Source organism: Plecotus auritus (assembly GCF_963455305.1).
Source record: "Plecotus auritus genome assembly, chromosome: 7".
In the NCBI taxonomy this organism is placed as follows: domain Eukaryota; kingdom Metazoa; phylum Chordata; class Mammalia; order Chiroptera; family Vespertilionidae; genus Plecotus; species Plecotus auritus.
The window spans coordinates 82,514,460-82,531,189 of record NC_137774.1 but is presented as its reverse complement, the minus strand read 5'-3'; the positions used below and the strand labels follow the sequence as shown (position 1 = coordinate 82,531,189).

Sequence of the window (16,730 nt, the reverse complement as noted above, 5' to 3'; positions counted from 1 at the left end):
TTGTTGTTTTTGCTACTTTAGTGGTCCCTATCTATAGAGATATTTAACTAAAAAATAAGTATTAACAAGTCTGACTCTATTCTAGGAATCTGGTCCCTGCAGGAAATGGGGAGTTGAGCCTTCTTTTATCCAGCCTCCTATGAACTTACCCTGGGCTCTGAAATGCACTCACCTCCTGCTTTGGTGTTGTTGAGGTAGGATAGTAAGAAGCTAGGAAAATTCATTGGCAAGTAGAATGGGGAAACTGAGATAGCTGAACAAACTGGATGAGCAATTTATATCCAGATACAGAAGGTCACCTCCCTAGAGATAATAACTAGGCCTCAGTTATATTTCAGCTGCAGGCCCAGAAAAGCAGCAAAAGCAGGGTGAGGGGGACCATGCCAGGACCAGCTGCAATGACTAATAAATTACCTCCTGCCCTGGTGCTGACCAATCAGTAGAGACCACCACCCTGAAAGAGAACACCTGGGAAACTGACGAATATTCTGCTGAAACCTTCCCCTGAGACCTCCCCTAGGATTCCTGCCTGCAAGCAAGATAAAACCCTCAGGACCAACGACCCAGCTCAGGCTCTCCCTCTGGGGAGCACTCCTGTGCCATTCCCTTCACCCTCTTCTTCTGTCACTTCTTCCCCCACAGGCACAAATCTCCTAAACTCTAAGGGACCCCATGAGACTTGTAACCAGGGGAGCAATGGGCAGCAGCAGCTCGTCCCAGTCTAACCCCTGAACCTGTCTCCAAGGCCCCCTTTTCTCTAACTTCCCAGTGAGCCAAAGCTGCCCAGCTAGGCTCTCCTGTTGCTTCTTCCATGCTAAGCTCTTCCTTGATTCACTGCCCCCAGCTTTAATAAACATACCCTCAACGTGACCTGGACTTGTGTTGTGAAATCTTTTCTGCATAAAGCCAAGAACCCACAAACTACCGGCTGGCTTTAGGCAGACCTGCTCAGGGCCATATCTCCTGTCCAGTAACATCATCTCCCTAACTTTTTTAGAACCTAGCAAGCATTTCTGATTCATTTACAGTTCCCAGGTCAAATGTACTGTTTCATATCTGTCTTCACAGGCGCTGTTCCCTCTGCCTGGAATGCTGTTCCCCCAATCGGTGATGAAATATGTTCCATCTTTTCAGGCTACATCAAGGGTCACTTCCTCTCCCAGACCCCAGAACCATCCCTCAGTTGTTACCACCTGGACCTAATATAGGTTTGTGTTATTATATGAATTATACCTGTATGTTAAATATTTCTTCTTTATTCCACTTTTAAAATATAATCCAATAACATTTTTTATTGTGGTAAAATACATGTAACATAAAGTTTGTCATCTTAGCCATTGCTAAGTGTACAGTTCATCTATTTTTAAGATGCGGAAACTGAGATCTAGGAATGTTAGGAAACTGGCTAGGAAGCAGCAGAAAGAGGATTGGTACAGAGACTCCTTAAGGGTGGGGTATGGGTCTTCTTTATCTCTGTACTTCTGAGGCTAGCACATAGTAGGGGCTCAAGCATGTTGGATGAGTGAATATTGAAGGAAGGAATGGACTACAGGGTAAGCATCCATGGGGGAGCTTTCTGAGTGATGTTCTGAAAGGCAACACTAAAACTGCAGGTTCACCCAGGTAATAGGTGGTTCACAGTAGTGAACCAGATAGACCCTTAGTTTCCTGATGAAGAGTCAAGAAGACATAAACAGGAACAAAAAGCTAGTATGTGGACCTGGCCTTCAGGATCTCCACCTTCCAACCTGGGGCCGGAATGCCCTCCTCTCCTCTCCTCACCTATTGAAACCCTGCTTAGCCCACAGGACCAATGCAAACACTCTTCTTTGCTGACACATTGGAGCCCCCCCAAAGAGAGCCAATCTCTTTTTCTCATTTCCCACTTGTACCTTCATTTAGTGTTTGTTCCATATTACTGGTATTGTAAATTGTGGTGTTCATTACATCTGTGTCCCCACACTCCCCAAATATGGGAGCTCCTTAAGAGTGGGGGCTGTGTCTTATTTCATCTCTAATCTCTGTGGCATCTTAGCACTGTGCCAGGAATAACGGACCATGGGGAGGAACATTTAGAGTCAGAGAGGGCTAGGATCAGGCTCCAGCTCTGTCACTTACGACCTTTGTGACTTTTGGCAAGTTTCTAAACCTCTCTAGGCCTCAGTTTCCCCAAATGTAAAATGAATAAGAATTCCGTTGACCTAATAGACTTGTTATGAGAATTTAATAAGCTTAAGCTCATACATAAAACTCATTAACTTCTATTATTATTAATAAGTGTTTAATAATTAATCAGAGACCAAGAGGAGGCACAATGGACTTTTCCTTCAAATTAACACATAAGAAGGAAATGCTTGCAAAAATGAAACTTAAAGTTGTGAACAAACACGGAGAAAATAATAGGGTTTGTTCAAACTATATACTAGACACTGTCATATTCATACTCTTCACATTCCTGCTGTTATAGTTTCTGCAATGTTACACAGTCAATTGTCCACCTAGGCCCAGTACAGAGACTATATCTCTTAAATCTTAACCCAATGCTCAGTTTCCCAGAAGACAGCCCATGCTGCCTTTACCCGTTATCACACCTTTCACACTCAAGGAAATGCCTATGACTTATCCAAAATGGGGTTGGTTAAAAAGGAACCAGGGCTGAAGCCAGTTTGGCTCAGTGGATAGAGCGTCGGCCTGCGGACTGGAGGGTCCCGGGTTCGATTCCGGTCAAGGGCATGTACGGGGTTGCGGGCACACCCCCAGTGGGGGGTGTGCAGGAGGCAGCTGATCGATGTTTCTCTCTCATCGATGTTTCTAGCTCTCTATCCCTCTCCCTTCCTCTCTGTAAAATATCAATAAAATATATTTAAAAAAAAAAAAAAAAAAAAAAAAAAAAGGAACCAGGGACTGCAGAGAAAGGTAAGTATATTGATCACCACTTGCTCCCTATGGTTTATTCTCCATCCAGTAGCCCACGTGACCTTTTAAAAGCAAAAACAGCTCATGTGAGTCTCGAGCTTAACCAACGGCAACAGCTTCTCCTGCAATTAGAATAAAATGCATGCTTTTTTATTGTTAATCCTCACCGGAGGATATTTTCCCATTGATTTTTAGGGAGAGTGGAAGAGAGAGGGAAAGACAGAGAGAAACATTGATGTGAGAGGAACACATCGATTGGTTGCCTCCTGCATGAGCCCTGAGCAGGGCCGGGGCCCGGGAGGAGCCTGCAACCAAGGTACTGCGCCCTTGACCAAATCGAACCCGGGACCCTTTGGTCCACAGGCCAACGCTCAATCTACTGAGCCAAACCGGCTAGGGCTAAAATGAATAGTTTTAAAAAATATATTTTTTTATTTATTTCAGAGAGGAAGGCAGAGGGAGAGAGAGATAGAAACCTCAATGATGAGAGTGAATCACTGATCAGCTGCTTCCTACACGCCCATACTGGGGATCGAGCCTACAACCCAGGCATGTGCCCCGACCGGGAATCAAACCGTGACCTCCTGGTTTATAGTTTGATGCTCAACCACTGAGCCACGCTGGCTGGGCAAAAGGCATACTTTTTTAAAACCATAACCTACAAGGCCCTACCTTGTATGGCTCTTCTTTGATTCATCTCCACTCTCTCCCCTAGTTCTAGCCACCCTGGCCACTTGTCTCTTCCTGTAACACATCAAGGGCCTTTGTATTTGCTGCCTGGATCCCTGACATTTACTTGGCAAAATGTCACCTCCTTAAAGAAGCATTTCCTGACCACTGGATAGGTAATGCCCATCCCTTATTAATTTCTATGTAACACTTATTAGCTAAACTACATTATTTGTTTGCTTATGGATTATCTGACACCTTCACTCCCAGTCCAGGTCCTACTTTCCCCTGAATGGAAGAAGCTCCCTGGGGACAGGAACCTTGTCTATCTTGCTCCACACTGTATCTTCAGCCCCTAGAACACTGCCTGGCACTCAGTACCATTTACCAGATGAATAAATGGGGATTGGGGAGCAGATTACAGTCATTTTCAGTTTTTATTTTATACTAGTGGCCCAGTGCATGAAATTCGTGCACATTAAAAGGGGATTAATTAGAGGAAATAATTTAATATTGCTATTTGCCCTTTCTCTATAATAGAAGTGTCAGAGATGAAAGAAAATTAGTAAAATGTATATGAAAACCTTCCTCCTGTCAGAGTCTGGGGCACACCACAGGACCCAGAGTCAAGTCCCCGCCCACCCACATGCGCCTCAAAATCGCATGAGACCCAGACCCGGCGGTGCCTCCCCCCCCCCCCCCCCATTTGGATAGATCCAGACCTGGCTAGTCCCACTCTTGTCAAGCCCCGCTGGGCAGGGAACATAGCCTCAGGTCCCCTGGCATGGCACCAGGACAGGGGGCGTGGCCTGAGGTCCCCCAGCCTGGCACTGGCGCCGGGGGAGCAGCCTAGAGGTCCCCCGTCAAACCCCGCTGGGTGGGGGCATGGCCTGAGGTCCCCTGTCAAGCCCTGCCAGGTGGGGGGTGCGGCCTGAGGTCCCCCGGCCTGGCGCTGGGGCGGGGGGAGCAGCCTGAGGTCCCCTAGCCCAGCAGCAGGACAGGAAGCACACCTTGAGGTCTCCTGTCAAGCCCTGCTGGGTGTGGAAGGCAGCCTGAGGTCCCCTATCAAGCCCCACAGGGGCGGGGGAGGGCGTAGCCTCAGGTCCCTGCTGATTGCTTGTTAAGGCTCCTTATGGGAACTTGGCCTCAGCTGTGGGTGCAGCCATCTTTGTGACAGAGTGATGGTTAATTAGCATATTCCCTCTTTATTAGATAGGATTTCAGATGAATGTGAATTTTTCTATAAACTGCATGTACTACTTGGGTAATAAGAAAAAAGAAAACAATGCCAAAACAAAATAAAATTGAAATAATAAAATTAGCATATTTAACAAAATAGATGAAAGCAACACAAAACCTTTCCCAAAAACCTATTATATAGATTGCCAGTAATTCATATCCACTCTGTTTATTAAACCTGAAGCATTGGCCAATTTAATGATATGCTTGCAAATCAGGACACAACCATGGACTTTTAAATAACAGTTCTCTCTCCTGGGTTCATAGTAAGATGGCTGTTTGAGCTTTCCACTTTATTCCAATCTCCTACACCCAGTGCATTTATTTTTACCTTTCTGCTTTTGCCAATGCTGTGACCTCTCATGGAATGTCCTCCCCAACTTCTCCTGTCCAAAATCTTGATCATCCTTTAAGGCACATTTAAATCTATCAAGAAATGGCCACCACCAACCAACTGTGCTTCTAAAAAGCTCTGTGCTTTGTCAAAAGGCATCCTGTCTTTGTGTCTTCCTCAGTCAATTACAGTTGGTTGAAAGCAATATTTTTATATATATAACTACACTGAATGTCACTATACATTTTCCAACTGAGTAAAAAAAAAAAAAATCACTGCTAGCGGGAAACTTTGGTCAAAGGCAGATGGAGCAATTGCTTAGATTCTTTCTCAAATGAGAAAATACCAGGTGGTTTTCAAGGGTTCAAAAGCCATTTCCCACACATTCCCATGAAGAGGAAGATGGCATATACACAATCATTACCTGGATTTTACGAAAAAATGAATGCAAGGAAAACTGACTAGCAAGCTTGAAATAATTTCTTCCAATGTTATTGGGCACCATCCATTTATGTCCTGTTATAACAACCGGTCAGCATTGATTGAGTGCTTACAGTGTGCCAGGCACTGTGCTAAATGCATTATATACATTACTAGAGGCCTGATGCACGAAATTCGTGCAAGAGTAGGCCTTCCTTCCCCCGGCTGCTGGCACCGGCTCCCCTCTGGCACCCGGGAGCCAGGCTTCCCTTGCAGCCCCAGCTTCATCTGGAAGGATATCTGGAAGGATGTCCGGTCTAATTAGCATATGCTTTTATTATTATAGATCTTATTTACTCCTCCCAATAGCCCAAAGTGATCATTATTATTAGTATCCTATTGACCTCATTGAGAGGTCACTGCCTATATACCCTTGAGCTGGATAGGGGCTCCTCATGCCCTCCCCTGTCCTTGGAATGTGTACTCTGCTCATTATTCCTATAGTGGAAGCTATTCCAAGAATGTAGCCTTGAAAGAGTAAGATTTTGTTGGGACCATTTGGACAACATATGTGACTGAACCCTATTATGGCTTCTATATAAACTTTAAGATTCTGGTTTGGGGAACAAAGATCTACTAGTCTTGTGGCAACCAAGACTTGCAGGTAATTTGTCTGGCTTATTATCCCTGGCACCTACCAATCTGGAGTGGTCTACTTTTGTCTTCAGCCTCTCCTTGCCCTCATATGCTGGGGCCAGTTTCAGATTTCACCCAAAAAGCTCCCAAGGTTTCGAACCAACATATTTCCATTTCACAGAGGAGGTAACTGATGCACAGAGAGGTTCAGCAATTTTCCCAGGATGACAAGGCAACAAAGTGTTAGAACTGATTTGAAGCCATTTTGCCTGATTTCAAAACATCCATTCTTTGCCACTCTAACATACATTTTTTCTATTCTAAAAACTATAGTTAACATTAAAGATAGCAGTTAAATAACCTTAACTAAAAATTACCAGTTCTAGACTATTTTCACGCTTTTCAATTATTTTTAAGTAACACAAACTCAGTGTTCAACATAAAATAATTAAATATGGGTAGAAGTTAAATTGAGCCTGTCTTCTTTTTAATGGGCCTCTCTTTTTTCTCCAGCATTTCATGCATTGCAATGTTGATTTGACAATTGTTATGCCAGAAAGTCAATAGTACTAATTTTCACACATCATTAATAAATAAATGGAGGCCTCAGAAGTTATGGGATGGATCCATAGATCCCCTGGGAATTGAGAGGGAATTCCAATAAAGCCACTTTAATCAAACAATGGCAAGCTGTAGACAAGAGTTTAGGAATCAAAACATGCTCAAGGTAATAATCCCAGACTTAAAATTTAAAAGTGGGACTCTAGGTCAGAGCTTTAAGAAGATTTCAAGTTTGAATAGACAACTAGAAAAAAAGCAGATTTGGGGATCCAGCAAAAGTAGATCAGACACTGTGGACTTGTATTTGAATAGAAAACAAGAGTCAGGGTATTCCATGGTTTGGAACTGAGAAGATAAGAAAGCCTTTCTGCCAGGCTTTTTAACAGTTGGCAGCCTAAGACATGGAAGTACAAAAATTTCAGGAGCTCAAATGCTATACATTGGATATTCACAGCAATTTTTCTATATGCTTGAAAATTTTCCTAATATAATGGTGAGAATATAAAAGAGGGATTTATTAGGGAACTATTAGGAAACTGACCAGCGTTGGAGTTTTGGTCCAGGGTGTTGCTTTATGTAATTCCTTGCAAAAGGATAAAAGCAGGTTCCTTCTACAGATGAAGTAATAAAATAATCGAAGCAGCCAATATGTACTGAGCACTTACCTTGAGTTCTGCATACATTATTTTATTGAATAGTCACAATTAAGTTATAAAGTAGGTAACTTATTATCTCCATTTCAGAGAATGGAGGCAGAGTGAGGCTTAGAAATGTGCCAAAACATCACATAGCCAGCAAGGGACAGAGCCAGCATTCAAACTCAGGGCTTATTTAAATGTAGCTCCTATTCTGCAGATTCTTTTTTATTACTATTATTGATTTCAGAGAGGAGGGAGAGGGAGAGAGATGAGAATCATTGATTGGCTGCCTCCTGCATGCCCCCTATTGGGGATTGAGCCCACAACTCTGGCATGTGCCTTGACTGGGAATCGAACCGGTTCATAGGTGGATGCTCAACCACTGAGCCACACCAGCCAGGCTGCACATTCTTTCAAGGCCACTGTGAACTCCAGAGACCAACAGGGCTGCCACATACTTATAACATGACTTGAATGTGTTCTGGGACTCTCAACAGATTTAGAAAGCTTCCTGAAAACATGAAAGTACTAAACCTTCATGTTAAAAGCAGAAAGGGCCCTAATCGGTTTGGCTCAGTGGATAGAGCGTCAGCCTGCGAACTGAAAGGTCCCAGGTTCGATTCCAGTCAAGGGCATGTACCTTGGTTGTGGGCACATCCCCAGTAGGAGGTGTGCAGGAGGCAGTTGATCAATGTTTCTCTCTCATCGATGTTTCTAACTCTCTATCTCTCTCCATTCCTCTCTGTAAAAAATCAATAAAATATATTTTTTAAAAAAAGCAGAAAGGGGCCATGGGGTCCAAACTGGGGTTCAAATCCTGGCTCTGCCACTTAAGTCACATCACCTAGTGAGCTCTAGTTTTCCCATGTAAATAAGGGAGTCACCTCGGGAGGTTGTTGTGGAGATAGACTGAGATGGTGCATTTAAAGTTCTTACACAGGAGCATGGCAATCTACCAGTAAAAGACACTACTGTGGGTATTATTTTAAACTTGTAGGAAGCAGAGACCCTCAGCCCTGCTGTTATGCCAAAGTACCAAAGCCAAAGGCATTTGAAAGAATGAAACAGGAGGAAAGACCAATATTTTAAAAGGAGGTTGGGAGCGCTGTGTATTCCAGGTGCAAAACTAAGACAATTGATTGTTATTTCAACTTGAACCCATGAGAACCAGAATACAACTGAGCCATTTAGGAAGATTTTCTGAATTTGTCATTACAGGCATGAAGAAAGCACACGCGCGCACACACACATACACACACACACACACGTTTACCAGGTTAAGGCAGGGCAAGAGCACATTCACAATAGTTTGGTCCAACATAGCTCTGAGATTGGTGCTGAGCAGGGTCACTCACTGGGAAGGCAGGAAGCTGAGGGTCCTTGAGGAAGAGGAGAGGGCCTTTCCCCGCCCAGCAGGAGGCGCGGTCTAGAGCAAGCAATGCAAGGGCAGGGGCACTAGAAAGCGCCCTGGGTTTGCAGGGAGGGCTGGTGACCCCGGGGTCCCCGCAGCTGCCTCTATACTCTGAGGGCAGGAGTTTCATTCAACTATTGGGTCCTATTAATTAAAAGCAAAAATCCTTTGTTTTATTTGCAAATGTTGTGGACCCCTCAATATTGTGGAGAGACCGAGCAAACACAGTAAGTCGGTTTCTGAGCTACCTTCTAGGATTGTACCCAAAGCAAAGACTTTGAGCCGAGGAAGAAAGGAGAGCGTGTGCACAGGGTTAGCCTTCCTAGCCCCTTTCTTCCCACCCGCAACCCAGGAGAAGGCGGGGAAGGAACGCTGGGCATTTCAAGGGTGCCCTGAACCTCGTGCGGGGAGAAAGGCACAAATTACCTACAAGTCTTGGTTGCCACAAGACCAGAGGACACTCCCCCCTCTCTAGGGACGTGGGCGCTTTCCAGGATGGTCCAATGGCCCCAGCGTCCTAGCCGCTAGGACCTAGCGCATCCCGGGCGGAGAACGGACTCTCCACTCTCAGCCGTGGGAAAGACCCTACTTTCTAGGACTAGCTGAGAGCTTACAGATCCGGGACTCCCGAGTCTACCCCAGGCTCTCCGCTAGCTGCCTGGCGATTTCTCGAGCCTCCAGGTGCAGCCCAGCCCAGAGAGTCCCCTTTTGTTCCTGGGAGAGCGCGTAGCAGAGCGGCGCATCCCTCCCTGCGCTGAAAGCCCCGCTGCGGGGGCGCTTCTCCAGGTCCGTTCCCTACGGTGCCCGCGTCCAAGACCACTGGCTACAGGGCACGGATCCCCAAATGCACCCTCCTTCCTCGGAAGTACTCACTTCTCCCCAGTCCCTCCGCTTTCCACGCCGTCTCCTCCACCGCTCCATAGCGCCTCAGAGGCTTCTCAGCTTCCAGATGGATAGATAAAGATTGCTTTAGTTCCATCGCTTATCCCTGTGGGCAGGTCGATGGGTCTCCCCTTACTCCATTCCTGCCGCGGGCTGCTGGGAGGGAGGCGGCTCCAGCCAGCAGCGTTTTAAGCGGCCGGGCGCTCGTGACGCTGATCCATCTCTTCCGCCGCGAGGGCCTGGGAGCGCTGACTGGTACCCAGGAGGGGAAGGGAAAGGGATGTAGGGCGCATGCGCAATGGAGGCCTGGGAGGCTGGGTAGAGAGAAAAGGGGGAGATGATAACTCTAAGGAGAACAACAAAAACAACTAAAATAGAACCAACCCAGAACAAGGCCCCTGCCCATACTGGAGCCCATGGCAATGTTTTGCATGGGGCTGGCACTGCGAGTAGCTTCTGATATGTCAGCGGGCTGCTAGGTTTTGAGTGGGATTTGTGAGCGCGTCTCTATCTGTAGGTGATGGATCCATCTTTGTGGGGAGTGTGCAGAAGCTGATTGTGGACCTGGATCTGTGGGTTCTGTGCTTGGCTGAGTGCGTTTTGTGTGTGTGTGAGAATCTCTGCCTTTTGCATCTGTGTGTATAGTTTGAATATGAAATGGGACAGTCTCATGTGCAGGTACCTGTGTCTATTTGGTATGTGTTTGCATGAACTTGAGAGAACCATAAAAATATTTGGTACACAAGTGTTAAAAGGTGCTTGAAACATAGGTCTTACTGCCCAGAAACCCAGGGGTTTGTCTTACTAACAAAGCATGGCAGCATTAAAGGTACTAAGTAAAACCAGAAGCTTGATTAATAAAAATTAGTAGCATTTCCCAATAACTCTGTGAAACAGATACTGTGTGGTTGGCCTTGTATTACAAAGGATGAAACTGAGGTGCAAAAAGATTAAGTTATTTGCCCAGAGTCCCACACTTTCCAAGTGGTCTGGTCAGCATTTTTGGTTAAGATCAAGTGTACACTGTAACCTCAGTCATATTAATTACTTCATAGAACAATGGTAGAAATTAAATAAAAATGCTGTGATCCCACCCTAGGTGGTTTGGCTCAGTGGATAGAGCATAGACCTGAGAACTGAAGGGTCCTGGGTTCAATTCCGGTCAAGGTCATGTACCTCAGTTGCAGACTCGGCCTGATCGGGGTGCATGGGGGAGGCAACCAATCAATGTGTCTCTCTCACATCGATGTTTCTCTCTCTCTGTCTCTCTTCCTCCCTCCCACTGTCTCTAAAAATCAATGGAAAAAAACATCCTCAGATGAGGATTAACAACAATAATAAAAATGCTGTGATCCCAAACTTGTTATATGTTTACATATGCATACATATTCAATAAAAGAAACACTGACATGACATACACCAAACTTGATAGTGACTTACTTATGAAGGTTGCGATAACAAATGTTTTATTTGAATTTTCCAATGTTTCTACAAGGTATATGTATTACTTTTATAATCAGGAAAAAATAAATTATTTTTTCATGCATGGAAAATAAAAAGACGAGGAGTAAATACACAAAAAATTAACAGTGATTGTTTCTAAGAATTGAGATTTGGGGGAAATCTTTTCCTTTTTAGTTTTTTCTTTTTTAATTTTCCAACATCTATCCTGGGCACAGGTTGCTTTATCATTCAAAAATGAATATTGTTTCCAAGAATGTGTGAGTAATACAAAACTGTAATCCTAGATGACAAAGCCATCCCTGCCACTACAGTGCCCAGAACACTGCCGGCTTGCATTAGTTGAGGGTGATAATGCTTCAAGTGCAATAACTGGCTGAAGTAACCGTCTGCATGGAATTATTAAGTGGCTCTCTCAGCCCTAGCTCCTCATCCTGGCTCAGTGCCTCACTCTGCTGGGAATGCCAGCGACTCAGAGGGATGCTGGATGATTATAAAGGGCCAGGGCAGCAGGGGCCAGTGGAAAGATATGTTTATAACTGTCATTTTCAGTTGATGGAAAGGGAAAATAATGCAATATCACCTTGGTAATTTGATACTTTATCCAGCATGTTGACAATTTCAAATGTACATGACACTGAGCTTGTCAGAATAGCATCGTTTTAAAAAATACAGGCTTTGAAATCTGGTGGATCTGAGTTCGAGCCCTGACTCTGCCACCTGCCAGCTGTGTGACCCTGAGTGACATGTTACCATCTCTGTCAGCCTTACTTTCTTCATCTTTAAATTCAAATAGCACTACCTAAAAAAGAGGACTGTCATGATGATTAAATGAGATAATGCCCCATGGCACATAAAAGGCCTCAATACAAGTCTACAAGATATTACCATTATTACTATTACATGGTACTGGCTAATGTTTTGAGTTCTGACTTTTTGGGAATATACCAATTGAAGTCTCCAAACCAAAAACAGAAACCTATTGAAATGACATTAAGTAGAAATTGGACCCATTGGGCCCATCATGCATTGCTGATAGAAGCTTATAATGGTGCAGCCACTTTGGAAGACAGTCTGGCAGATTCTCAAGAGGGTAACATAGTTACCATGTGATCCAGCAGTTCCACTCGTGAGAATATACCCAAGAGAAATGAAAATTGCATCCACACAAAAATTTGTGCATGAATGTTTGTAGCAGCATTATTCACAATAGCCAAAAAGGTGGAAACAACTCAACTGTCCATTAACTGATGAATGAATGACATGTGGCAATCCTAACAATGGAATATTATTTGATAACTAGTGGCCCGGTGCACAAAATTTGTGCCGGGGGTTGGGGGGGTGTTCCTCAACCCGGCCTGCACCCTCTCCAATCTGGGACCCCTCGAAGGATGTCCTACTGCCGGTTTACAGGGATTGGGCCTAAACCGGCTGTCAGACATCCCTCTCACAATCCAGGACTGCTGGCTCCAGCCGCTCACCTGCCTGCCTGCCTGCCTGATTGCCCCTAACCACTCTGCCTGCCGGCCTGCTCACCCCCAACTGCCCCTCACAGCCGGCCTGTTCGCCCCCAAATGCCCCTGCCAGCCTGATCACCCCCAACTGCCCCCGCTTCGGGCCTGCTCGCCCCCAACTGCCCGCCCTGTTCACCTGCTCATTCCAAACTGCCCCCCCATGGTCCTGATCACCTCCAACTGACCCCCACTGATGGCCTGCTCACCCCCAAATGGCCCCCCTACTGGTCTGCTTACCCCCAACGGCCCCTGCCGTCCCATCCTGGCCTCATCACCCCCCAGCAACCCAAGGTCCCAGCCCCTCCTTTTTTTTTTTTTCAGTGCCTACTTGAGCGGAGGCCTGGGCTGGCTGGAAGCAAGTATCTAGGATTTATTTATCTTCTATAATTGAAACTTTGTAGCCTTGAGTGGAGGCCAGGGTCGGCCAGGGTGGGTGGGAAGCTTGGCTTCCTCCATCACCAGGGCAACTCAAGCCTCCTGCTTGCTCCAGCTCTGTGGTCGCTGCCATTTTTGTTGGGATTTATCTTCTATAATTGAAACTTTGTAGCCTTGAGCGGAGGCCAGGGCCGGCCAGGAAGCTTGGCTTCCTCCATCACCGGGGACAACCCAAGCCTCCTGCTGGCTCCAGCTCCATGGCCGGCCGCCATCTTGGTTGGGTTAATTTGCATACTCACTCCTGATTGGCTGGTGGGCATGGCTTGGTGTAGTGTAGTGATGGTTGATTTGCATGTTTCTCTTTTATTAGTGTAGATAAAAGTGAATGTAGTACTGATACATACTACAACATGGATAATCTTGAAAACACTATAAGTGAAAGGTGCCTGTCATAATAGATGATATACTGTATGATTCCATTTATATGAAATATCTAGAACTGTATCTATAGAGAAAGCATATCTATAGCAAATCAATTGAGAAAGAAAGGTTAGTGGTTGCCTATGGCTGGGGATGAGGGAAAGTAGGGGGAAGGGGGCACAGCTAAAGGACACAAGGTTTCTTTGGGGAGTGGTAAACTGTTCTAAAATTGATTGCAATGCTAGTTCAATAACTCTAGGGATATACTAAAAACCATTGAAATGTACCCATTAACGGGTGATTTTTATGGTATGTGAATTATATTTCAATAAAGCTGAGACCAAAAAAAATGACAATAAGTGACGTTTAATCATTTAAATCACAATGCATAACCATAAGGTTAAGGAAATGCCTGCCAGCCTGAGCAGCAGCCCGTGGGGAATTGCAGGGGTCTGGCCACACGATCCAAACCTGTCCTGGTCTTGGCTGGGGTCCGGCATCACCTGACAGTGATTGTCCATCCCAACTTGTGTGTTTATGGGGATCACGTGAAGTCCCGTGGCTGACTGGAATTTGCACAACTGTGACAGTGATTCCAGGAATCCCCTCATTAGCTGCTCCATTGCATTGGCCCAATTCAGAAAAAAATTTAGGCTAGGAAAACACCTCCCATCCATTATCCCACCCTGCCTACCCTTCTGTCTCCCACTGAATGTGTACTTGGTCCAGCATTTTCATGGGGTTTTCCTGAATTAGCCATCTTGCACCTAGCAAATAGGCTATCTGTTAGCAAGACTATATTTATACTTCTTTATCTGGCAGTGATCGTAAAAGTTTAAATTGTACAAATATGTTCATGAGAGAAAAAAACATTAGAAAGACCATTTTCTGTTCCCATTATGTGTCCTTTTGTGTCGTTTTGTATTGTGTTGTTTTATTTTCAAAAAGGAAGGAAGAGAGATAGAAACATCAATGATGAGAGAATCATTGATCGGCTGCCTCCTGCACAACCCACACTGGGGATATGCCTTAACTGGGAATTGAACCATGACCTCTTGGTTCATAGGTTGAGGCTCAACCACTGAACCATGACAGGCTGATGTGTTCTTTGTTCTGTTTGAAATCATGGAGAAAGGGAGGGAAAGTGGGTGTGGATATGCATTTATATGGTTCTAACTCTTTCTTAGCCTCACAAAATAGGCTCCTTTGCCCTGGCCGGATTAATTCAGTGGTTAGAGCACTGATATCGGGTTGGATTCCCAGTCAAGGGCACATACCTGGGTTTCAGGTTCAGGAGGCAACCAGTCAATGTGTCTCTCTCACATCGATGTTTCTCTGTCTCTCCCCCTCCTTTCCACTCTCTCTAAAAATCAATAAAAAAGAAAATATCCTCAGGTAAGGATAAAACAACAACAAAAAAAATGGGCTCCTTCCCTAACAGCCCCAATTTCTCAAAATAGATCGTTCTTTTTTATTGATTGATTGATTGATTTCAGAGAGGGAGAGAGAGATAGAAACATCAATGATGAGAATCATTGATTAGCTGCCTCCTGCACCCCCCATACTGGGGATCGAGCCCGCACTCCAGCATGTGTCCTTAACCGGACTCAAACCTGGAACCCTTCAGTTTGCAGGCTGGTGCTCTATCCACTGAGCAAGACCAGTTAGGGCTAGAGCATTCTTTTATAAAAGCATATCATTTATCAGTTTTGTCTCTCTTTGATTCCTGGGGAACATTTAGAAACTGAGAAATATTTGAAGGAAAGAAGTCGCTAGCCATTTAAATGGACTGCCCCCCATAATCCGTGTGGTGCTATGCCTTGTGTTCTGGCTGAATCACAGCCTGTCAGTCATGCACAGTGATTACAGAAACAGCAGAGCAACCAGAGAGGAATTTATCTGTGTTTCGATGAAAAGCCTAATGCAGAGGGGGGAGTGGAGGAGTCTTCCAATGACTCAAAGAAATATAAGAAGTGTTGCTGCTAGAAAGTGAGAATTCTAGAAATCATGATTTTCATGAGAAGAAATGTTAATTTTCAGATTTAGAAGAGAGAGTTGTAGAGGGTAAGCCCAGAGCTCTGAAGCCAGGCTGCCTCAGTGAAGATCCTGACTCCATGCTTGTTAGCTATACCACCTTGAATCAACTACTGAAGCTCTCCCAGGAGCAGTTTCCCGCCCAAATAATGGGGTTATCTATGTGACATACTTAGCACACTGCACAGAATATTCAATAAATGTCACTTATTAGTAGTAATAATGTCCTTATTACCATGAGTGGAAGTTTAAAGTTGGCTTAAGTGTCATGCTGTAATCATCAAAATATCAAGATCATCCTTACATAAATCCTAGAATATTTAGCTCGGTGTTATCATGGCATTTGTCATAACAATATTCCTAATCTTATAGACTCCTTCCATGGAGAGCTGTATTGTCCCCACATGCCCAGACTGATGGTTAGCAGATACCTTGTCGTTTTATAGATGGGGAGTCTCAGGAAGCAGTGAAAGACACTCACAAAGGACTAGGAAGCTCAAGTATTGGACCAGCTTGCATGTCTCGGGCACTGTCCAGGAGCCTACACCACGTCCTCTGTTCTGCGAGGCAGCTGATCTTTACACATGCCAGGCAGACACCAAAGCAGAACCATGCGCTCAATATGCAGAGGTGGGGTTACCACAGCTCTCTTCTCTCATCAAAACTGGGGTATTCTGTTGGTTTGTGCTGTTTGTAAAGCTTGTGATCAATGTCTTAGGAGGGCATAGTCTTCATAAAACAAATATGGATGTGTTTCTTAGGCATCTAGATGGGTACAATAGATCCAATGTGTCAATAAACCTCCTCTCCTGGCTTAGGGGAAAGAGAACATGGAATTCAGCATGGAAGTATGAGCTTGGGTTGGGTTTCAGTGTTTCGTTTCTATAACAATGAAAATAACATATCGTTAGTTTCCAACACACAAACATACAAGACATGCTACTAACACTTTAGTGGGCATACTAAAAAACATTACCTATAGAGCAGAGTGATAGAGAACATGGACTCTACCTCCACCACTTACTAGTTGCATGACCTTGGGCATGTCACTCCCCCTTTATTCTACCAAAACTGCTCTCAGATTCCTGATGGCCCATTTATCCTCTAGTTTCTTTTCAGTTGTCATCCTGCTTAATCTCTCCCCCAAAAATGTGGCACTGTGGGCCAGACCCTACTCTACACTTCCAGCTCACCTGGTTTCCAAGACAGTCATCTCTCCT

General features: G+C 44.8%; 1 protein-coding gene across 1 annotated transcript in view; it reads right to left on the bottom strand.

Moving 5' to 3' along the window:
* Positions 1-9,980, bottom strand: part of BMERB1 (bMERB domain containing 1) — a 110,842-nt gene extending 100,862 nt beyond the window's left edge. The window contains exon 1 of the mRNA XM_080679974.1: positions 9,698-9,980. Coding sequence (XP_080536100.1) covers positions 9,698-9,803 — 106 coding nt within the window. The 5' untranslated portion in view covers positions 9,804-9,980. The remainder of the gene's footprint in view (positions 1-9,697) is intronic.
* Between the last annotated feature and the right edge of the window lie 6,750 nt (positions 9,981-16,730).